Below are 25,534 nucleotides of genomic sequence, written 5' to 3' on the forward strand. Positions count from 1 at the left end.
TTGGAAGAGGAGTATATATAAAGAGAGGAAAAAGGGACACCGATAATGGGACAGAAATATATGGGCACTGGGACAAAAACCCAAATTTTGTGAGGTTGTGTCAAATATTCACAGATGCAAACAGAGAGCCACTAGCACAAAAACAGAAATTTGGGCATAGATTCTGGGGCAGGGAGATAACCATGGGGCACAGAATGGGACTCTGGGCGGTGAAACATTGAGACACCAAGACAAGGAAACTATTATGACATTAAAAAGAAAAAGTCAAAGGGAATTTGAAACGGGGCTACAATGTGGGTAAATGAGAACATGTCCCACTTACAGCCGTCTGGTATTAGGGGTGGGGCAAGAAAGCTAACCTATTGTCCTCCATCCCTGGGGCGGTCAACAAGCAGCATTTATCACTTGTCTATTTCCACTGCCCTATGGTGTATGACATCTGTCTCGGTTAGTAGAAGTGATGATTTTTTTTCCAGGAGAAATACATAACCTCAAGAATGACACAGCACCAAGAATAAATATTACATGATAAGGGTTGTTCAGATGGTAGGACTAGATGTGTTCTGAGATACTCAGAGTATATAAACACAAGCGCACTCATACCTTTCAAACCGGTTATTCGAAAGATAACAAGTCTTAAGGCACACAAATAGCAAGTGCAATGAAGTGTGGGTTTTCACAAAGTTTTTAACTGAACACGTTTCTTCTTAACTCTAAAATAAATCTGAAAATGCTCTTGCATACTGGCCCTCCCATCCTGAACTGGTGTGGCAAAACTCTTTGTGGCGGTTTTCAGCAACACTTCTGTTTTATTCAACAGATGATGTTGTTGAGGAAAGCTGCCATCCTACAAAATTAGAAGAGGCAAAAGTTCAGACTGTTCCTCCAAAAACCAAGATTGAGAAGAAGAAAAAAGATCCGAAACAGTTACAGCACGAGCCAGACCTCTTCCAATGCCAGAACCAACACGAGAGTCCGTTCGAGAGCTCATTCCAGAGACAATTTCAGATCCATATTCAGCGGCACGCAAAGCACACAGGTAGGAGATCTCAATGACCTGTTCCTTCCCTGTGCAACTGTCTGTGTACTCCTCTTTGAAATACATAAATGCCTCTCTTAATGTACCGAGACCAAAAGGACAGGACCTTGGTTCTACAACAGAGGTATCAAGGACAGTCCACTCCTTGATGTCTATGCCTACCCTTATTTTAACAGCAAAACAGATATTCGCTTGAAATAGTTTAGATACAAGTGCATCACAACTCCACCTTCCCCTGGATATGACAACACAGAGTTGCACATGGATCCCTCCTGCACACCGTTAGTTTATCTGTAGGAAGGTTACCCTCTGTTGCAGAGCAAGAGTCAACCGAGGATTCACCAGTGTGAGAAACGATGCTTGGAACTGTATTACCTACAAAGAAATAGTGCAGCCTTCTGAACGGGGGAGGAAGACGGGCGAGGAGTAATGTGTGGTTAGTCACTAATGTTGGTAACACTCATTCCTGAACCAGAATTAATGTTACCAAAGTTAGTAACTTGTTCTTCTGTGGGATATCCAGCTGCCTCACCTTCTAAATCGATAACAACGCAGTATCTTCATAAAGGTGGTGAATCTGAGGAATGGATCTTACGCAAGAAAACACTTCAGGGCTGAGGGCATAATGGCCCTTCCTGCAAATGTGAGACTTACGCTTTCTGAGTCCCTCATGACTTTCTTAAGGACCGTAGAATCCGTGTCCGAGAGCAAGCGCATAAAGGAGACCAGAGTGCCACTGAAGATGGATTTTGTATCCTTGAAAGCCTGAAAAAGGGAATTTCAGTGTGTGAAAGGCTGCGCATTGAGAGTGCTTGGCTGGAGCGAATAGATGTGTCAGAGGTACATGAAACTCTCGATTGACAAGGTGATTTTTGGTAAAATGCAGGGATTCTTCCAGCTGATTGACTGTTAGTGATCCAAAGAGGATTTAGCCATCTCCACAGCCCTAGTGCCTCCAGATAGAAGGCATGGGGCCCTAACACTGTTCTGTTTATTCCAGTACCACACAGTGGTTGTGTTCTCCATCAAGACCTTGATGGAGGGACAGAAAGGCTTAGAGGGCCAGCCACAGGGCACCCAGTTTCAGAAGCAGCGCCTGAACATCACTTGTCCCAGAAGTCAGCACCTTAGGTTTTTTTTGTTTTTGTTTTAGTAGACATTGCCAATGTATTTAATTCTTAAGAGGCTCAAGATTTCTTTGCAAGTTTCCAGCAGAGTATTCCATCACTACAAAATCATCTGTGTAGAGCACATATGATTTATGTATGGGACCGCCTCATCTTTGATGAAAATGAATGCATATCTAGAAGAGCCTGTGTGCCTCCAAGAAAGAAAAAAGCAACGTGTATGGCTGGCATCGAAAAACACCCTTGTTTTAGTTATTTTTTTAAAGATCTATTCAGTTCTACCTGTACCTAATGTTTAAGTGCCAAACCTGGTGAATGGATAACAGGACCACTGGAACATTTCTCAACTGCAATTTGTTTTACAAAGTCTCACAATCAACCTAGCAGAATGGTGTCACAATATTATTCCTGGGGGCAGAATGAGGGAACTTATCTGAGACAGCTGCTTGAGAGCCATTTTTCTTTTTTAAACTTTAAGGACATTATCGACAAAAGATCAGTATCCACCTTATAAATCAACTTTTTCGAACATGCAGATGATAGTCTAACATAAACCTGGAGAGAAGACAAGCAGGAACGGTGTGACTCCCTTTCATGTTGGCAGTCCATTCTTCACTCAACGTTCTTTGCTCCGCCTCACCTCTCGAAAGAGGAGATACTCCACAAATTGGACCCCAAGAGAGCGTTGAGCTTTCACGTTGATCGTACCGAAGATCACTGGGTGGGCGATTTGTGGAGTTCTCCTAGGTAAAGAAAGGTAAGGCAAAGCAGAAAAAAATCAGTCAATGAGTTGGAAGCCCAGTCGTGTAGGCAAACACAAGCTCTATATATGAGGGGAGAGGCATAGTTAATTTCATATTTTCTGAGCTTGGGGGACTTTCTTACCTCCTGGTTGCATTTTAAAATAGATACTGAATCCTCCTCAGAACTACAGTGTTTGCATACCTTTACTAATGATAGCTATTCTACTCATTTGGGGCGCTGCTCCAGTTTCTGCCTTTAAGGGTATTCTCTCAACAAAAATTGACCGGAGAAGGTGTTGATTTAAAAGAAAAAAAGAATTGTTTTTAAGAATCTTTGTTTCATAATTTAACCACATTTAATTTGTCTTTTAAGCCAAGAGTTAACCAGTTTGACACAGCTCCCAATTTTGGAAACAGTTTCTTTTCAGGAACTTGCACATTTTCTGGTAGCTTTGACCCCTAACTCCATACTAAGGCCCTTTGTCAAAAGTTTGTTCTGATTCTACCTCTTATGCGTGTAAACCCTCAGCCGCAAAGGTCTCCCGAAGCGAGAGATCCAAGAACAAAAGATCTAGGAGAGATAAAATATGGAGGCATCATCATTCTCACCACTTCTATTGACTGCATACCCACTTGATGTTGACGTCATCAGAGGTACGCACAGGCATGAAGTTGGACCTTTATTGAGCTGACAATGAAGCACCACTGATCAAAAAGATCTTCGATGTCAAAGCACAGTTGACATCACCCCCTCAAGAGCACATCACCCCCATTTTTGGTGTGAGAACCGGCGGGAAAACCTTGCCAGGAAGGGAGGTGAGCCCACCGTTGCCACCCCAACCCTCAGGTGACGGAGGCGAAGTGAAGGCCACCTTTCAGTCCCCGCCATCTTGAAGATGAAAGGACCCCTCCAATTAGGAAGAAGCCTATGCCCTCCTCCCACTCCACGGTTACTTACTAGGGGGTATAGGCACCCCTGGGAAGGGACCCATTGGTCCCGACCTGCACACCCCTGTACCCCTGTAACGCCCCTAACCTAAGTATTTAGGGGCACTTCTGAACCTTGCCTCTTCAGATTCGGCGTGGCAAGAAGAAGAACAAGAACTGAAGAGCTGTGCTGCAGAAGAGGAGGTTGACATCAACTGTTTTGGCCCTAGCCCTACAGGCCTGTCTCTTGCTCCAGAACCCCTGCAAGCTGAACCGGTATGTCTTGGAGCCAGCAGTCTCCAAGTACCCCAGGGACCTGCCCTGCCTTCCCAAAGAACTCTGATCTCCCATGGACACTGGATTTGTCTAACACCAAGCCAGGACTTCAGATCTGTCCATTTCCATGAGTCCTAACCACTCTGCACCCGACTCCCACGGCCCGAATTATAGAGTGGCCCAACCCCCCAGCTAGGTCCGCCAGGTGATCCTGACCGGTGATCCAGTGTTGGGCGACCTCCACCGACCTTCTCCTCGACGCCTTTAGCCTCATCCTGAAGGGTACCCCCAACCGTGACCGGAACCGGTGAAAAGAACCCGACACAAAAGAGCACCCCTGCATCCGCAGCCCGAGTCTGAGGTGTCCAGCAACTCTTCAATTTCATCCTCCAGATGTTGGTTCCCTTTGTCGAGTCTTCTGTCTCCAACCTGCAGTTCCTTTCCTCGACTGACATCTTCGATAGGAAAGCATTGGGCTCCCAACACCTCCTGAGCACACTGCACCCGGCCGCCCCTTGCTGCTGGTGGTGTGGACTTTTTGCTAACTTGTGACCCCCTTTGCCCTGACCTTAATGCCAGGAGCTAGACTCCCAAGACCAAGTGGCTTGCCCATGAGCAGCCCTGACCCGAGGTGCCCCCTAGTCCCATTGGCTAACATTGAAACTCTGCACCTGGTTGCTCTCGTGATCCTGGTGGTGCCCCTTGAGTGCCAACCTGAACCTTGGGAAATCTTGGTTCTACTCCCAAAGCCTAAATCAGTTTACTTACCTATAAATCTAACACTTTATTTCTCTCCATAGGATTGTATGGTGGGTTTTCTCTGATAATGTGTCAAACTGTCTTGTACTGCAACAAAAGTAACTTAGTGCCTTAAACAGAGTTAACCTGTTTACTAATGTCCTGTGATGTCTAGACCCTGTTATTAGTTTGTTTCATGCCAAGCTAGAAAAGTAACTATAAAGTAATCTGAAAGTAATTTCAAGTGTTTTTGAAAAGCTCACACACCATTTTCTCAACTGCAAAAGTAACCTGAAAGCTCATACAAAATCAGTGCTAACTGTATTTTGAAAAGTAACATTGTATGAAAAGTATCACTAACCTGCTACTAAGTAAATATTGGTGGGAGGAGGGCATAGGCTTCTTCCCAATCTTGGTTCTAGAAATAAAACAACAAAATAGCAACATTGTATACAATCAGTTGGTCTGGATTCAGTCTTTGAGTGTGTGACTTAATTTCTTACCTGAGTGTGTACAATAATTACTTAACACTACCCTGTGATAGCCTTCCTGCTCACCCACACTACCACAAAAGAGAGTAAGGTATTATCTACTTTAACCTCTGATATACCGTTGGGGATCCACTGGACTCTGTGCACACTATACTTTACTTTGGTATAGTATATACAGAGCCAGCTTCTTACAGCCTTCTTGGGCTCTTATGTTTCAAACTACAAGCGGACAAACCTGATCACAGTCCATTCAGGCTGTTAAATCTACCTCCATCTGTAACCCCGAAGGTGATGGTCTCAAGACCACAATCAATGCCGCTGATCAGAAAAAGGCCGCCTTCTCCCAGGAAATGACCTCAGCCTCCAGGTTAACTACCTCTTCCACAGGAATACCAGCCTCAACAGAAACACAGAAGAGAAAGGTCTACTTCATGGTCATCTTCGAGACAGTCTGCTTGGTATACAGACACTTAATCATTCCATGCACCGTCTTTCGTAGAGTTTTACCAATGGACACTATTACTACATTTAAAGTTTTTCTAGCCAGAGGCGCTGCAAAGCAAAACATCCCTCTTGAAATTCCTCATACAGCCGTCCCAGTAATTATGGCTACCTTACAACTTCATTAAAATAAACCTGGGCAACCTCACTAGTATCCCAAAACGAGTAAAGCATAACTCACCATAACTCACTCATACATAAATGGTCCAACAAAGCACTTCGCATCATTCCATTAACATTTTATACGATTAACATTGTATTAATATATATTTTACATATTATGCGAATTCATCATAGAATTCTTTTTTTATGTCACTTATTTAAATCAAACTAGCCATTGTAATACTTTTCAATCCAGGTCAGCAACAGCAAAAGAAATGGAATGATGCAACGTGCTTTGTTGGCCTATTTATGTATGAGTGAGTTATGACTTACTAGCTTTTCTAATACCAAAACAGAATGGATCGCTATGTCCTATACTAGACTTGCGGCCTGTAAATCAATACATACTAGCTGAGACTTTTCACATGGTAACGCTATAAGACGAAATACCATGGCATCAAGAAAGAGACTTCATGAGTGCATTCGATTTGAAAGACGCATACTTTCACATCCCAATTCACCCAGCACATCGCAAGTACCTCTGGTTTGTGGTAAGTGGACATCATTATCAATTCAAAGTACTACCATTCTGGGTAACCACAGCCCGAGAGTATTCATAAAGTGCTTAGCAGTTGAAGCAGCAAAGCTAAGAAGGTAAAACATACATGTATTTTCCTATCTAGACGATTGGCAGATCAAGAGTCCAAACAAAGCAAAATGCCTAAAAGACACTCAAAATACAATCAATCTATTACACAATTGAGATTTACAATCAGTGCAACAAAAACCCATCTACAACCGCTCCAAATACAACCTTCTCTCGGAGTCATACTAATTCAATATCAGGGACAACATACATCAATCCACAAAGAGTTCTCCATCTCCTGCACCAACTGGGTCTTTTTCAGCCACATCGTCACCAATCAGTCAAAACAGTGATGAGACTTCTAGGAATGATGGCATCTTGTTTAGCAATAGTCCCTCATGCAGGACTATATATGAGACCCCTATGAGAGTGCTTAGCATCACAATGGTTACAAGCAGAGGGCACCACCGAGGATCTAGTGTTAGTTCCACCCAAAGTCTGTCAGGCACTACAATGGTGGGAGACCTAGGAACATACTAAAGGGGAGAGCCTTCAAAGACCCAGTCCCAACAGATGCATCATTCATGGGATGGAGTGCTCATATGGAGGAGTTTGTAGTTCAGGGGCATTGCTTAACACATCAACAGACATTGCATATAAACTTGATAAAACTCTTAGCCATACAAATGATTCTCAAAGTGTTCTTACGCAACACCGCAGGGAAAGATATCCTTCTAAGAACACACAACATGACAGCAATGTACTACATTCGGAAACAAGGAGGGACCCCTTCCATAGAACTGTCACAGTTAGCGCAAAACATATGGAAATGGACAATCTGTCTCAAAATTCTCCTCCTCACACGGTACATCCCAGGGAAGGAGAACTCACTGGCAGACCTGTTAAGCAGGATGCAGCAACAAGTTCACAAATAGGATATTCACACTCCGTTACTACATCAATTCTTCCAATGATAGGTAACCCCGACAATAGATCTCTTTGCCACTGCCAGGAACGCAAAATGCCAAAACTTCACACCCTCAATCCAAGGGGAAGGCACTATGGATGAACTGGTCATGAATCTTTGCTTATGCTTTTTTGCTTCTCTTAATCATTCCTTACATGGTCAAGAAACTCAAACAGACTTCATTAACCATGATACTAATAGCCCCAACATGGGCTCGACAACCATGGTCCATAACATTGACAGAGCTATCCCTGGTGCCTCACGAGAAGCAATCCAACTATCCAAACCTCCTTACTCCAAGTGGGGGCAAAGTTAGACACCCAAATCCTCAGCAACTCATTCTTGCAATCTGGCTCCTGAAGTCATAGAGGTTGAATACTTAAAATTACCTCCTGTATGCATGGATATTTTAAAGAAGGCCAGAAGACCAACCACAAGATCATGTTATGCCTCTAAATGGAAACGTCTGTTCGTTAGTGTGCTTTAAATTACATTAATCCATCATCACCATCAAAACAAAAACTAACACATCTACAAAAAGCAAATGTTGTGTTTTCCTCAATAAGCCTACATTTAGCCGCTATTGCAACTTACTTACAAAACAGAAAATACCAATCCTTTTTCCACATATCTGTCATAAAGGCTTTAATGGAAGGATTAAAAAGAGTAATTCCACCACGTTCACCACCTGTACCTACGTGGAACCTAAACATTGTGTTAACAAGACTCATGGGCCCAACTTTTGAGCCATTACACATATGACAAATACAGTTCCTAACATGGAAGGTAGGAACTTAGGGGCAATCACCTCTCTTCTAAGAAGATTCAGTGAAATACAGTCACTAACTATAGAGGAACCATATTACCAATTATTCCAATACAAAGTGCGTTTACGCACAAATCAAACATTTCTACCAAAGGTCATCCCAACTTTCCACTTAAATCAAACTTTGGACTTGCCTATTTTCTTCCCAAAACCAGAAACAGCAGTCGAAAAGTGTTTCATACACTATATGTTAAAGATGCTCTTATGTACTATCTAGAAAGAACAAAACCCTTCAGAAAACCACAATTATTTGCAGCATTTTCAAATCCATGTAGAAGCAATGCTATTGCAAAGGCAGGAATAGCAAGACTGATAGCCAAATGTATACAAATGTGCTACGCAAAAGCCAAAAGAACACTAACAGCCACACCTAGAGCTCATTCAACTAGGAAAAAAGAAGCATCAATGGCCTTTTTAGGGGATATTCCATTGCTGGACATTTGCAAAGCAGCAACATGGATAGACGCACATACTTTTACTAACCACTATTGTGTAGCTGTGCAAGCTAGAACTGCAAGCTCAAGTAGGGAAAACAGTTCTACACACATTATTTCTAACCACTGCACCATCGCATGCCTAAAGCCACAGCGAGAGGAGTACTTCTTTAGAGTCTATGCTAGTATGAGTATCTGCAGCCAAACATACTATGAATGGAGTATGTTACTTACCCTGTAAGCATCTATTCGTAGCGGTATACAACTGTTACCACGCATTTTTTACAACGCAATACCATAACCACGCATCTTTTACAACGCAAGTACTTTTACCACGCATACATTTACAACGCATACATTTACAACGCATGTTTTTAGTTTGTTAATGTAGTGTTAATTTAAAAGTAATTTATTTATAATTTTTTATGTCTTATTGGTATTTTTAAAAAATTACAATTTAAAATATTTGAGTATTTTGCGTTTATCTTTTTTATAAAACATTTATTAGGGGTATTGAGTTTGGGTTTTGGGGTACAGGGGTATTTTTAGGTTTCAGGGATGGGTTTGGGTTTTGGGGTACAAGGGTATTTTTAGGTTTCAGGGTTGGGTTTGGGTTTTGGGGTACAGGGGTATTTTTAGGTTTCAGGGATGGGTTTGGGTTTTGGGGTACAGGGGTATTTTTAGGTTTTAGGGATGGGTTTGGGTTTTGGGGTATTTTTAGGTTTCAGGGTTGGGTTTGGGTTTTGGGGTACAGGGGTATTTTTAGGTTTCAGGGATTGTTTTGTGTTTTGGGTTACAGGGGTATTTTTAGGTTTCAGGGTTGGGTTTGGGTTTTGGGGTACAGGGGTATTTTTAGGTTTCAGGGATGGGTTTGGGTTTTGGGGCACAGGGGTATTTTTAGGTTTCAGGGTTCGGTTTGGGTTTCGGGGTACAGGGGTATTTTTAGGTTTCAGGGATGGGTTTGGGTTTTGGGGTACAGGTGTATTTTTAGGTTTCAGGGTTGGGTTTGGGTTTTGGGATACAGGGGTATTTTTAGGTTTCAGGGATGGGTTTGGGTTTTGGGGTACAGGGATATTTTTAGGTTTCAGGGTTGGGTTTGGGTTTTGGGGTACAGGGGTATTTATAGGTTTCAGGGATGGGTTTGGGTTTTGGGGTACAGGGGTATTTTTAGGTTTCAGGGTTGGGTTTGGGTTTTGGGGTACAGGGGTATTTTTAGGTTTCAGGGATGGGTTTGGGTTTTGGGGTACAGGGATATTTTAGGTTTCAGGGTTGGGTTTGGGTTTTGGGGTACAGGGGTATTTTTAGGTTTCAGGGATGGGTTTGGGTTTTGGGGTACAGGGATATTTTTAGGTTTCAGGGTTGGGTTTGGGTTTTGGGGTACAGGGGTATTTTTAGGTTTCAGGGATGGGTTTGGGTTTTGGGGTACAGGGATATTTTTAGGTTTCAGGGTTGGGTTTTGGGGTACAGGGGTATTTTTAACCTATATATTTACAAATTAATAAATAAAAATTAATATAATTAATTAAAATATTTAATAATAAAATAATAAATTATTAATTAAAAAAATATTAATAATAATTACATTATTTTAACATATTATATACTTACCTATACTTACGTTGTAATGGTATGCGTTGTAATAGTACCTGCGTTGTAGTGTATTGCGTTGTAAAGGTATTCGTGGTAAAGGGTCCTGCGTTGTAAAAATTGCGTGGTGATGGTCTGCGTGCTAAAAGTATGCGTGGTATCAACATATATCCATTCGTAGCATGTAGTCCTGCAGATTCACATGCTCCCTCCTTCCTCCCTGGCAGGTATTAGATGGTGACACAAATATGCACCTTTACAGTAACTTAACAGCAAAGCTAACTTAGCAAACTATATCCTCGCACCTATATGGCAAGGGGAAAAAAACATTATCTATCAAAAGAACCGTTGAACAGGCACAAAGCCTCGAGGAGGAGGACCTATGACGCACGACGCAGACCATAAAAATGTATCGAGGAAAAAAGAAAAACAACTTGAAAAGTTCGGGCCCAACACTAGATTGCAGGAGTTTGAATAGCATGTGAATCCGCAGCACTACATGTTACGAATAAATGCTTACAGGGTAAGTAAAGTACTCCTTCCAATTCACCATCAGGTATGCACTAGATGCTGCCGATACTGCTGCCAGAGGGCTTAATACCACTGTCCTCCTACGAAGGCACACTGATTACATATATCTGGTTTCAAACCAGAGGTTCAGCAGAAATTATTAAATGCCCCTTTCGATAAGCAGCATCTCTTCAGCCCATAAGTGGATGAGGCCTTAGAGAAGATGAAAAAAAGATACAGAATTGGCGAAATCCATGGGAGCACTTCAGACACCCACTAAGAGAGGCTTCGTTTGTCGCTCATTTTACAGAGGATGTTCAAAGACCACTTCCACAAAAGCCTCCACACCCACATACAGGACACAAGCTCACTCCCTTCCATCCAGAGGATTTTACAAGGACAGCTATAGGGATAATAACTCCAAAGGACGGGGTAAAGGCACACCAACCCGTACCTATCCATCTGGAAACAAACAGTGACTCACTAATCATTCCCCCTGATCATCCTACACCTGTCGGGGGTCGACTACAGCAGTTTATTCCAACTTGGCAGTCAATAACATCAGACCAGTGAGTTTTAGAAATTATCCAACTATTTATTGCCTGGAGCTCACAAGCAATCCTCCCAATATTCCACCTCACACTCGCAGGCTTTCTCTGGAACATCAACAACTGCTCAAATAGGAAGTGCAAGCTTTATTAGTCAAAGGAGCCATACAGCCAGTTCTAATTCAACATCAAGGGTCGGGGGTTTACTCCCTGTACTTTCTAATTCCCAAACAAGGATGGATCTCTGAGGCCTATCTTAGACTTAAGGCCCTTAAACCACTACATATTGTCCGAGTGCTTCCATATGGTCACATTTCAACAAGTACTTCCACTTATACAACAGGGTGACTTCTTGTCAGCACTAGACTTGAAGGACGCATATTTTCACATCTCTGTTCACCCAGTAAAACACAAATGTCTCAGATTTGTCATAGCAGGGACACATTATCAATTCATGGTCCTTCCATTCGGAGTCCCTACAGTGCCCAGAGTATTCACCAAATGCTTAGCAGTAGTAGCAGCTTATCAAAGAAGACATCAAATTCATGTCTTCCTATATCTAGACGATTTGATGATCAAAGCCAACACACACCATCTGTGTCAACAACACACTCAAACTACCATAAATCTTCCACATCAGCTGGGATTCACAACCAATGCTCAAAAATCCTGTCTTCAACCCTCACAACTACAACCATAGCTAGGAGCTATGCTAAACACTCAAACTGGCCTAGCCTATCTAAATACAGCCAGAATCAAAAACAATTAGACACTGCTACCCCAAATGCAACCCATTCATTATTTATCAAAACTTTCATGCGTCTTTGAGGCATGATTACATCATGCATTGCCCTAGTCCCTCATGCAAGACTAAATATGCACCCTCTACAGGAATGTGTAGCATAACAGTGGACTCAATCCCAGTTTTCCGCCCCATCCCAGGAGTGACACATCGGTCTCTTATTTACGCTCTGGTTGGGAACGGGGTCTGCCGCTGGTCAAATCTTGGTTCGTTAACCACCACTACAGGTATTTTGCAGTTCCTCCTGAGAGCTGGACCATGTTAGAGCTGCACCCACTGTAACGTCAGGTCCCACTGCAGAGCCCGCCTATGCCAATGGGTATATATCACCAGTAGGTTGTAGGAAGCCATGAGTCCCAGCAGCCATGGAGTCAGTCTCACCGAAATACAGGATCGAGGCTGAAACATGGGTATCATAGCCTGAATATCCTGGACTCTCCTTTCGGGAGGATAGGCTCAAAACTGCATAGTGTCCAGAACAGCTCAGTTGAAAGGGAGCATCTGGGAAGGAGTCAAGTTTGACTCCAGCATGTTGATAGTAAACTCCAGAGAATGCAAGAGGTCAGCCATAATCTGAAGGTGGGAGTTGACAGATTGGGGCAAGCCCGCCTTCAACATTCAGTTGTTGAGATAGGGGAAGACTACCACCCCTGAGCTGCAACCACCTCCGTCACCTTGGTGAACACGAGGGACGCTGGTAAGATCAAAGGGAAGCATCGCAAATTGAAGGTGCTTGTGGCCCACCATGAACCACAGGTAACTGCTGTAGGCAGGCAGGACAGAATGTGGAAATATGCATCCTGCAAGTCCCACTACCATCCAGTCTCCTGGATGCAGGACAGACAGGACCTGAGCTAGAGTGAGCATTTTGAACTTATTCTTGAGGAAGAAGATGAGCGAGCACAGGTCTAAGATAAGACGAAGGCCTCTGTCCTTCTTGGGGACCAGAAAGTAGCAGGAATAACAACCATGACCCACTACTGGCAACTGCACTCTCTCTATGGCTCCTTTGACCAAAAGAGCAGTCACTTCCTAGCCCGTCATAAGTAAGTGGCATGGAGGGAAGGTTAGTCTTGAAGGAGAGGGGGTAGCCCCTTCGGACAATCGTCAAAACTAACCTGTTAATATTATGGACTGCTAGTAGCACAGGGGGTGGCAAATCCTGCCGCCCACTGGGTGCTCATGATGGTAAGCGGACAGACTAGAAGAGTTTGGAGGCTGCGACTTAGTGGGGTGGATGGACTGACCTGACCGCTGGCCACCCGACCATTGGGGCCTGTAGGAATTGGGTCTGCGGCCACGTAGAGGCTGGAAAGCTTGCACGCCGCAGTTGCTGGATGGGTGAGGACACAGCTCTATGCCTCTTCCCTGGACACAAAAGGAGCAAAAGGTGGATTAAGGGTGATGAGGGGCCATGAAGAGGCCCTAGGTTCTGATCCATCTTCTTCCCCAAAGCGTCCAACCTCTTGGATTCCCTGGAGTGTGGTATGGTAGGGAATGCACTGGGATTTACATGGGATGTAGAGGCTCGGGCCACCAAGCTGTTTGGGGTAGGGTGTTGGGTGAGAAAGCTTGGGTCCCTTGGAGCGTGGCGGTAGGCAATCATCCTATTCACAGGAGCTCCTGTGTTGGGCTTTAACCAGGTCCCAAGTAGGACATCCATCAGGGCTTTGTTGAACGGGAGTAGCAGTTCTGTGGGGGACGTTCCCAGTTGCAGCTCCTCTGGCAAGACGTTTGTCAAGGATCTCAGCCGCCCTCTGCACCAACACAGCAAAGGACGCTCCCTCCTCCGTAGCCACGGTAGGGGTAGAAAGCATGCCAGCATCAGGAGACATGTCCAGTCTACTGGCTTCAGCGAGATCCTCACACCAGTCCATATTTCCTTCACCCTAAGGCTGGTATTCCTCAGGGTCCTGCGACCCCTCTCAGTCCTCCCAGAGTCCTAGCCTTTAAGAATAGGGCTGGACCAGGACGGCCTGCTACCAATTGGCGTCGGAGAACATGATGCCCATCTGGTTCTGTGTTGGGGATGAGGATGTGGGCGCCGAGAGCGTCAGCCTCAGGACCGCCGCTAGGGAAGGTCGGCATTGAACGACAGGTGCCGGTCTGGATCCATCTGTGGATCCTTGAGGCCTGGCTGGCGCCGGGTCCATCAACAGTAATCCAGCAGGGGCCCCTCCCAAACCCATAGTGCCTGAAGACGCGCCAGCAGGAACGGGCTGCCCAAATATGTAGTGCATGGCCTCATAAAACTTTTGGAGTTGGGCTTCTGGAACCTCGGAGAGTTGCGTAGTCAGCGCAGGCGCTAGCTCAACTGCAGTGCCAGGCCTCAAGTGGCAATGCTCCTTCGTTTCATCGGATGAGGTGAAGTTGAAGACCACTTCAACTTCTTGCTCTTCTTATTTTTATGTGACTTTCCTGAATCACTCGACAACTTTGAATGCAACGATGACCTCGGGCTCCACGACTGTTCCCTTCCTCTCTATCGTTGCGGCGTCGCATGTTTAGCCACCAGAAGCTTGAGAAATTGCTCTCTCAAGGTCTTGGGGGGCGCATGGCGTGGTAGTTGGAACAGGCCTGGGTCATGGTCCTGCTCGAGGCACCACAGGCTAAAAAGGTGCAGGTCCGTTACTGACATCAGTGTATCCTTGGGGCCTGGCTGGCGCCGGGGCCGAAGCCATCAGCATGAATCCAGTAGAGGCTCCTCCCGAACCCGCAGAGCCCGAAGGCACAGCAGCAGGAACGGGCAGGCCAAATATGTAGTGCATTGCCTCATAAAACTCTTTGAGTTGGGTGGGAGTTGATCTGGAACCTCGGAGAGGTGCGGAGTCAACTCAGGCGCAGGCTCAACTGCAGAGCCAGGCCTTGATTGGCAATGCTCCCTCGTTTCATCGGACGAGGTGAAGTCGAAGACCGCTTTGACTTCTTGCTCTTCTTATTTTTATGTGACTTTTCTGAATGATTCGACAACTTTGAATGCGATGATGACCTCGGGCTTCACGACTGCTCCCTTCCTCTCAATCGTCGCGGCGTCACATGTTGAACCACCAGAAGCTACCACCAGAAGCTTGAGGAACTGCTCTCTCAAGGCCTTCGGGTGCATGGTGCCATAGTTGAAACAGGCCTTCAGGTTATGGTCCTGCTCAAGACACCACAGGCAAAGAAAGTGCAGGTCCGTCACCAATATCTGTTGGTGCCGTAAGGGTTGAAGCTGGCTTTCATAGAGGGCATCCTTGCCAAACCACGATGTAAGATCTCAAAAGACATGGAAAAATGTAGTAAAAAAATAACTATGGAGTAGCTCTTCCCGTATCTGCATTGACTGCCACAAAAAGAAAAGAATTGATGCCAGCATGCCTGGGTGGTGTCTATATAGGCACTGCGAATGTTATTTCCGGTGCAGACGAGGCCACGCGGAGCTAAACATTGCCATTGTTCAGGGGTACTGCTCATGACGCCTCAGGATAATTCTAAGGTAAGGAATCTGTGGCTAGAAGTCTCTACTAGATAAATATGGCAGAATCTAAGAACTGGATAATGACCATTATTCCTTCACCAGACACAGAAACGTTTCCATTTAGCATTGTAAGTCTGTTTGTTCACTGGAGCACAAGCTATCACCAGAATCTGTTCTCACACTTGCAATAGATCCAAATGGCTAAATTTTAGGTGGTCAAGTACCATGTTCTCAAAGTCTGCAACTTAGGATTGTGATGAAGAATCTCTCCCTGATGTCTGGACTACATCCTGGGATGCACCGTACAAGGAATGGCTGGACGTACTACCAACTGCAGCAGCTCGCTGTACCAGTACTGACAAGGCTAGGCAGGGGCAATGACGAGCAGACTTTATTGGTCTACCTTCACCTTATTCAATACCCTGGGGATCAGGAGAAAAGAAGTAAAGGCAAATATCTTGAACCAACCAAGAGCTTTGCTCATCATTCCTGGAAGGCAAAACCTGCTTGCGAAGCATTTCTGTTGTTCGAGGTGGCAAACAGATCGATTGTGGGGTGCCCCCACTGATTGAAAATGTAATCCACCTATTTCTGTTCTAGTTCCCACTTTTGACAATCTGTCATTTGCTGGCTAAGCGAATCCGCATGATCGTTCTGGCAGCCTGGCAGATGTGCCACAGCAACATCTGTCCTGTGAGAAATGCCCAAGTTCCACTCCTGCGGAGTTTCTTTTGAAAGGATCCTAGACCACATTCCTTCTTGCTTGGTTATGTAGATCATGGATGTTGTGTTGTCTGTTCTGACTAGGACCTGCTGACCTGCCAATCTGGGAAGGAATGCTTGTAAACCCAGCTGTATGGTGTGGAGACGTCTGGTTGAAAGCTCTTGCTGGTGGGCTCGCCATCTGTCCATGGATGCATCCATACTGAGTATCAACCTTTCTGTTATTGGTAGGAAAGAGAAACATGCATGTAGGTTTCCTCAAATTCTCCACCTGATCGTAGCATTTTTTGTAATCGCCTTGTGATGCAGACCATATCTTCCCATGAGCCTTCCATCTGCTTCCATTGAAAATCAAGCTCTTGCTGAGTAGGTCTCATACGAAGCCTGCAAAACAGATTGAGACCTATATGTAAAGCCATCATACCTATCAGGGACTAGTATTGCCTAATTTTGATTGATTGGTTTACAACTCTCTTATTCTTCCTGCCGATGAAAAGGCTTCTCCAAACTAAGTGTGAAGTATTGCTTCCAGAAATCGGCTCTTTGTTTGGAGCACTAATGAAGATTTCTCCCCGTTCAAAGTGAGGCCTAATCTCCGGAAGAGATTGATGCAAGCATTTGTGGAAGCTTTAGCTTTTTCTCTGGATGGCGCTTTGACTAACTAGTCATCCAGGTATGAGAAAACCTGGTGACCTGGAGTCCAAAAGGGAGCGCCTTGAACTGGTAGTGCTGACCCGCTACTGAGAGTCGAAGGTACTGCCTGTGTTTTTGGTGAATTGGTATGTGGAAGTACACATCCTGCAGGTCCACGTAGGTCAAAAAACCCAGTATTGAGAATCCATCCTTTGTTTTGTCCACATATAGACTCAGAATTTCCAATCAGTCAAACTATCACACTTCTTTTTCCTTTGGTAATCCTTCTTTTCAAGCTCGATGTTCGTTACATTAATTAAATGTCATGAGAGTGTTGTTAGAAAATACTAAACCATAGGAAAGTGTAAGTAATTATTCCTCAACTACAGTTTGATAACAGCAGGTTTGAGTGCATCGAAACATCCATTTCCCAGTGTATTGCTTCGTGTCCCTCTCTCTTGTTACCAACTGGCAAATAAACCTCTTCCGGTAAAAGCCACATTACACTCAACAAGAGGCAAAGTAGCCACTAAAGCACAGCAAATAAATATTCCATTGGCTGAGATTTGTACAGCAGCCACCCATATATTGGTCCACACATCTGTGAAACCCTGTTGACTTGATTCTGACATAAGAGCCATCCGGATAGTTGGTCAAGCTGCCAAGAAAACTCAATTTGATTAAATCCCCTATAAGTCTTTCATCACACAGTCTGGGATCCATCGTAATGGCGGGGGGGAATCTACATGCTACTCTATTCTAATGTTTATCAATCAAGATTCCATGTTGCAGAAGAAATTGTTAACTGCAGTCCTGGTTCTGGATCACAGTGATCTTCACTGAACTCACAAATGGCCTCCATCCACCCCGGCTTCATTCAGCCATATGGATGAATACAATTAAAACATTGACTCCTTGAGCTTATCTCTTTATATTCATGCAAAAGGCAACTTCAAGTGCAGTGCATTCTGGGACTGGAAACAGCTGAGGGACTTAAGGTCACAGGGGACCCTTTGTCTGCCCCATATTAATGTAATATCAGAGCTCTTTTTATCCTCATTCAACACACTTTTTTAGAAACAGTCTTGTTTAAGATGCTGCAATGTAGTTTTAAATGGGTTTTCTTGAAATAGGGCAGTAAAGTCAGGAAAAAACTCGACCTTGATAGGGTATTATGAGCAGTATTTTTTATTTTACATTGGACTTATGAAATTCGTACACCCTTGTGGAAAAAGTATTCAAAGAGGGATTATTCTAATGTTCATGACTTCAATGAAGATCACTGTAATGAAAAAACCAGGGCTACTGGTAAGTAATAATTTTTTTACGTATAGTCCTAGTCTTCGGTTATGAATATTCTCTATCAAACCATAAATAGTATGCCTCAATGCATATGCGTGATTCTTTGGACACTTTTTAAATAAAAATACTTGTCATATGAAAAAAAACATGAAGTAAACAAATACATACCATAAGGGGCAAACTTTTCAAAGCTTTTCTTTTTAAAAGCACCTTCATTTGTCAAATTAATGTAGCGTGCATTTGACTGTAAACACCAGATTTGTAGCATGTGTTGGCTGCAGATACACACTCCTGCCATCTAGATTTGGGCCCAGGGCATGGAGGAAGGAGAGCGCTCAGAACATGAGGCTGATTACTATTTATCTCAGGGAGACACTGCACACAAACCCGACCCATGGGACGACTATGATGTGGTCCTTCCAGACACTGACATCTTACTATCTGTCCCAACTATGGCATCACTACCTGATGATACCTATTTGTATCATAGTTTGATTCAAAGGGCAGCCAAATATTACATACTGCCAATGCACATCACTGAGGAAGAAACAGACTTTCTTGTGGAAACACTTTCCAGGACAGAGAAAATGGTCCAAAACCTACCATAGATAAGACCCTTGCTTAACGTCTCAAAAGACATTTTTAAAGGCCCAGTATAATCAAGGGTGCTTACTCCCAGGATGAAGGAAAATACAGGCCCTCACCTTCGGACCGTCTATACATCAGAGGACACCCTGCTGCAGACTCCTTAGTAGTAACTACAGCACGTAAAAGAGCTGCATCACAGACTTCAGGAGACGCACCACTTCCTGATAAGGAGAATAAGCGCATTGACGCAGCAAGGAAGAGAGAAGCAACAGGACATGCCAGTCACTGGAGGAAAGCAAACTTTTTGGTCTTCCTATCCCGGTTTAGAAAGGAGACAAATCTCAAATTAAGCAATTAGGTGTGCACTAGATAGTTCAGACGTGGCAGCAAGAGACATTAATTCTTCAGTAATGTCAGGTCGCCATGTATGACTTACCATATCTGGATTTAAGATGTAAGTTCAACAACATATTTTAAACATTCCATTTGATGGCGAACATCTCTTTGGCCCGGAGGTTGAAACACAATTTGAAAAGATACAGCTTTACATTAGAGCCATACTCAATTTGATCACAGCAAAAGCTTATCCCAATCCACAGAGGGTTCTCTATCTTTAGAACCAACTGGCTCTTTTTGAGCGACATCGTCCCCTAACAGTCAGAATGATGATGCGCTTCCTAGGGATGATGGCCTCTTGCTTCACAATAGTACCACTTGCAAGACTACACATGAGAGAAGGTAATGTGACTATGCAACATTGATAACTAGAAACGCGAGGTTGGACACCCTGCACTAAGTGAGAAGTATGATTGTGTGTATGGGACTATACCCACTGGGACATACAATTGGCGAGGGCCCGACAAGTGATCGGCAGGACTTGAACAGAACTGGGGGACCCATGGGATGTGCGGCAGGTCGGCGGCGGTGCTCTAATTTGCTCGGCACCTGCCTACCCTAATTAGTTATTCAGTTAAGGGCGACAGGCACTCTGCGAGTTGAGGAGGTGGGTGGTTTTCAAGCCCGCCTGCAGGGTAGCAGGGAGGGGGGACGTTGGGGTTGGGGTATGAAGGGTTATTACAGTCTTTTTAGTGATGTTTATTTTTTGTTAAAGAATTGTTGGAATGCAGGATTTATGCTGTACTTAGTGGCTGAAATGATGTGTTGACAACTAAGTGGTCAGTGAAGGTGCTATCTTACTACAAATGGAAGACCAAAGTGTGAAGGCGTTGTGCCGGGGGGAACATAAGAGTGCCAATAATCTTAAAATCCTGTCCTGGAACGTCAATGGTTTGGGTAATCGAATTAAACGCACAGTTGTTTTAAAATACCTCCATAGACATAAGCAATAGATATAAAGTAATGGATAGATATGGCTATAAGCTGGCAGCACACTCAGGCTACACAACAGTTCGAGGGGGGTAGGGATAATGTTTAGGACTGGCCTCCCCTAGGTAGTAAGGAAGATCTGGCACGATTCCCTAGGAAGATACGTGGCACTCACGGGAACATGGGAGGGACAGACGCTGAATATAGTCTTGGGATACATACTGCCAGCTCTGCACCGGGAGTCATTGTCGGCAATGGGGGCCCCTATTGGTGGACCTCCCACTGGGGATTTTAATATCTGAGTGAGACAAAAATTCCACCATGGACCCGGAGAGGGATAGGGAAACTAAAGCCAACAAGGGGTGGGGGGGTGGAGCCGCGTCACACCTTTGTAGAGGCCATGTGCCTAACAGATATATATGGCGTCTCCATAAACTCAGAGAGCGACAGTGCACCTTTTATTCAGCCGTGCATGGCAGTTACTCCCGTCTTGATCATGTCTTAACACTTTGGGGTAGTGAGGGGTGGTTCCGTAACACCCACATTACCCGCATGCGCGCTGCGATTTAAAAAAAAAACGCGTTACACGACGAGCTCAGCTCGTCATCCGCGTAGCGCAGGTTACGCTCATGACGAGCTGAGCTCGTCATGAGCGCCGAAGGGGTTAAGTTGCGGGGTATCTTGCTGGTAGAGGTGATCCTACAGGCCCAACCAAAACTAATGTAATGCTGCCCAAAATAAACACCTGGGTTTTCAAGAATAAGGATTTGGCTGATCAAACCAGAGAGAGGGGGAACCTCTACTTTCAGGGAAATGAGGGATCGGTGGGCTCGACATGCATCCTATGGGAGGCACTTAAGCCAGTAATACAAGGGCATATACAGGCCCTCCAGGAGGGGGGCTGTAAAAAAGAAATAATGATTCAATGGGACACGTTAGAAACCGAAGTGGCCACGATGGAGGCCAGGATTCTGGCTGTGGAGAAGGCGGACCCACCGCTTGAGCACCAACTTGAGCTTAAAAACAAGCATTTACAATGCAATAGGTCTCGGGTTAATTAAGTTTGAGCTATTGGCATTGCTTAATATTGCAACACTAATTGCACCAAAAGTCTATAAATTGTAGGCCAATAAAATATGTATGTATTTTTGTAGCAGTGGTGGCATGCTGCGCTTTAGATGAATATGTTTGAAAGTAAAGTGCGCCATACTGCGATTGCTACAATAGTTATTTGTGGATGCGTTAACAATTGATGTGTGCACCGATGGCTGGTGGTGTGTGTTCCTGTAGAAATTGTGCACTGATGGCTGGTGGTGTGTGTGCTTGGTGGAAGTGTGCACTGCCGGCTGGTGGTGTGTGTGCCTGGTGGAAGCGTGTACTGATGGTTGGTGGTGTGTGTACCTGGTTAAAGTGTGCACTGACGGCTGGTGGTGTGTGTCTGATGAAAGCGTGCACTGACAGCTGGTGGTGTTTGGGTCCGGTAAAAGCGTGAAATGATGGCTGGTGGTGTTTGTACCCAGTGAAAGCGTGCACTGATGACTGATGGTGCCTGTGCCTGGTGTAAGTGTGCACTGACAGTGTGGTTGTGTTTGTGTGTGTGTGGTGCGTGTGGTGGTGTGTGTGTGTGTGTGTTGTTGTCTGTGTGTGTGGTTGTGTGTGTGGTTGTGTGTGTGTGTGGTGTGTGTGTGTGTGGCTGTGTGAGGGTGTGTGTGTGTGTGTGTGGCTGTGTGTGTGTGTGTGTGGCTGTGTGTGTGTGGCTGTGTGTATGTGACTGTGTGTATGTGGCTGTGTGTATGTGGCTGTAAGCACTTGAACTTGTTCACCAGCTACACGTTGTTCAAATATGCTCCCAAAACTTTGTTGATGTCAGCTGTAAACGAGATCAGAGCCAACGTTGAGTTTTGATCTTAGCAGAGGCGCTGTTATCAGGAATGCCGGTTAATAGGGTGCAGTTTCTGATTATTGTTGGATTGGTGTTGATGGCGACAACCCTGTATTAGCACATCAGTTACTGAGCGATGCACACAAGCAAATGTTCACAACCAGTCCACAATCTGACGCAGATTAACCAGAAGTGCAATGAAAATATACACGCAAAAGTCTGCAGAATCCAGAGCCCTGATTTCATGGTGGCTGCCCAAGACCTGTCAAAATTAAAGTCACTCTCAAACCACACTCCTTACATACCAGCAACTGGAAAGCAACAGAAAATCACCTCTAAAAATCAGCCTTCAACTTGACAACCCCTCAACCCGACTGCAAATCTCAGGGTACACACTGCACTCCCTCATCACTAGCTAATAAAATGTAAATGCCCATAACCCACTGATTTCATTCCACAGATACCAGTGTAGTGCATTACATTGCACCATAAAAAGCTACACTGAACAAATACGTTGTCTTTGTTTTGAAGTACTAATGCACAAATCGCCAAAAGACAAATTGCTTTCATATTGTTCTCAGTCACGACTCTAAGTTGAGACTACGTCCTCTCCTGATTTTTCCATGTCTGATGCTTTCTTACTATAAGGCCAGATTGGAGAGAAAACCCACAGCTGTTGTACTTGGCCCTCGAGCTAATATAATTCAACAATTGGGGCGGCAAGGGCCTTTCCTATCACATAGAGAGAGAAGAAACCCCCGCAAAGGATTAGAGGTGCTGTGTATTATACAGGGGGTTTCAGACAACACAGCAAAAGAAGCGATGTAAGAGGAAATGAATATGTGTTATCACATACACGTAAGAGTTCAAACAGGTGCCCCATATGCTATAAAGCCATTGAGGTGCTGACCCCATCTTAAATGCCCCTGCGTACCACTGAAGCAGAAACTGCGTAAAGGTCCTTACTGCCATCAAACTAAATAAGACTCATCAATGCAACCCTTACAATAAGGGATTTTAGAATATAAATTAATAGCATACGATAATTAGCACCTTCCCTTACATTAAAAGAATTCAAAAGGCAGTATTCCAAATCGTATGGGGGCTGTAACTGTGGAGACTTGTTATAAATGCTGATTATAGTGGGGTTAATGAAGAGGCGTTTTAAGTTTCCATATCAAACTCAATGAAAGTATGACAAAAGTGTGCGCGCCGTTGTTACAAAAACGCGTTCAGCAAGCCTGTGCAAGGAACTGCTTCTTGTTATGTCACCCTGATTCACCCACCAACCAGCAACAACATGTACATGCGATTAACACAGCATGCAAAGGCAGAAGCGAATCATGACACGACCTGATTTGCTGCTGGTTCTCCCTAGGGGCAAAGATACAAAGGTAGACAAAATATGTGAAGAGATTGGGAAAGCAGAGATTGGAGTGAAACATGATGAGAATGTAAAGTGGGAAGAGGAGAAAGGCAAGGGAAGAAGAGCAGACAGCGGGGAGAGCATGAAAGGAGTGTGGAGATGAAAGGTAAAAAATTAAAAGCAGTTAATGAGGGGAGGCGGAGATTAAGAGGAAACGCGGATGTAGGGCAGAAAGTGAAGGAAGAATGGAGAGAAGCAAAGGAGTGATGTGTGAATGGGGGAAGAGAAGCAAAAACCGAGGGAGATCCCTCTTTCCCCTGCCCCTCCACATTTCTGGGGTAGCTTTCCTGTGACTCTGCTCCGATCACTAGGAGTGGACTAAGTGGATATGAAGTTATGTGCTGCTCCCTTTTTGCACTGAACCTTAAAGAAGTAGCACAGAGAGACTGATCTTTATAGTTAGTTGGTTCCTTTCCTCCAGAAATCCAGAGAGTTATAATTATCACCAGTCCAATTGGGTGGGGGCAGATACCAAACCCTGCGGGGTCAGAGATGGAAGCGCTTTAAGATTTCCCTTTCTCAGTGTATCTTCCTGTGTTCCACAAATATTTTGATAAGAAGGGGGGGAGCTGGGTTGGCTCTACCCAACTCAAGACCCAAGGCTTTCTTGTGGGACACCACCAGCACATATTAAGCACTCGAAAGGATGCAAGTAAATTGGCAGGGCTCTTGGGAGGGGCAGACACAAGACGGAAAAAGAAACCATTGAATAAGGAGCAGGCAAAAGAGAATGGCAGGAAAGCCAACCAATGGAAATCAATGGGAGGGCTCTAGGTTCCTGTATGTTCTCAGAAGGCCCACAATATGCCTCACAACAGCATGTGCTCTGTTTTGGATGCTCTACCTACAACGGACAAGGATACAGACCTGGAGACATAGAACCATACAATGAAACTGATGCATGGCCTTATAGATAAGAAGACACGCTAACATATATACAGAGAGGCCACTGGATGTACAGAGAGCTAATATGGGCCCTTAATGATTTACACCTTGGAATTTATTATTTTAAAGCAACACTGAAAGAATGACAGGCCAGCCAACTTAGTCAAGAGTGTGATGGAGTTCAATTACAGACGTCTTGACTTCACAATTATAAACCGTGGTCCTTCTGGCAATCTCTGCTCTCATTAATTAAGTGAAATGCATTAATTTAGTGTTACTTGCTGCATCTCTAAAAAGCGCATTCTCTCTGGTGTGCCACGCTACAAAGGATCTCATATGCAATTGCTGAGTGATGACCAAAAGAAGAGTGGTGTAACATCAAATGATGCCCCCATTCCACCCCTCGCAGAAAGTAAAGAGGGGGCTCTGAGTCACACACACATCACATATATATATATATGTTGATCTAAAAGGTTAGGAGCTCTACCGCACCGCGGGGGCTGGGGGGGGGGGCGGGAACGCGTCATACCCAGGGGAGGGCAGGAACAGGTGAAATGCGAGGACTTCAGGATCTGCTGGGACAGGATGCAAAGAGTGACAGCAGGGAGTGCTGAGAGAGAAGCCCCAGGCAATGGAGAAAATGCAGAAGGCAGTGGGTGAAGGGAACAGAACTGCTGACAAAGGAGAAAACAAGAGGAATCCTAAGAGCAGGCAGTGCCCAGCGCATAGCGACTGACCATTGGCTCAGCAGGTGCAGTGGCACCGGGGCCAGGAGCCTGGCTGAGGGCCCAATGAGTCCACCCTGATACTGTTTGGTTTTACTCCCACAATAGCTGTCAAAGGGCCGTTTTCCTCGCTTGCACCAGGACCGCCCATCCTTACCAGGAGTCCCCTGGGTGGAGCTCACCTCCAGGGGCTGCAGCCAGGGCCACGGGTAGGGCTGAGGTGAATGTCCCCTCGTGTTCCGCCCGAGCTTCATGACTAACCAGGGAAGGCAGCGTGCATGGAAAATTCCTCCTGGAAGAGATGACCTGTTTAATCACGCACACAACCCCGCATGCAGCGCAAATGAAAGAGGGGTGTCTGTGGAGCACAGCCGTGCGGAAGA

General features: G+C 44.8%; 1 protein-coding gene across 2 annotated transcripts in view; it reads left to right on the forward strand.

Annotated features, from left to right (window-relative positions):
- KDM4B (lysine demethylase 4B) overlaps positions 1–25,534 on the forward strand; it is a 374,991-nt gene that overhangs the window by 234,817 nt on the left and 114,640 nt on the right. For both annotated transcript variants that reach the window (XM_078669809.1, XM_078669808.1), the window contains exon 11: positions 821–1,039. In XM_078669809.1, coding sequence (XP_078525935.1) covers positions 821–1,039 — 219 coding nt within the window. The remainder of the gene's footprint in view (positions 1–820; positions 1,040–25,534) is intronic.

The sequence above is a fragment of the Lissotriton helveticus genome, chromosome 12 (assembly GCF_964261635.1).
Source record: "Lissotriton helveticus chromosome 12, aLisHel1.1, whole genome shotgun sequence".
NCBI lineage: Eukaryota > Metazoa > Chordata > Amphibia > Caudata > Salamandridae > Lissotriton > Lissotriton helveticus.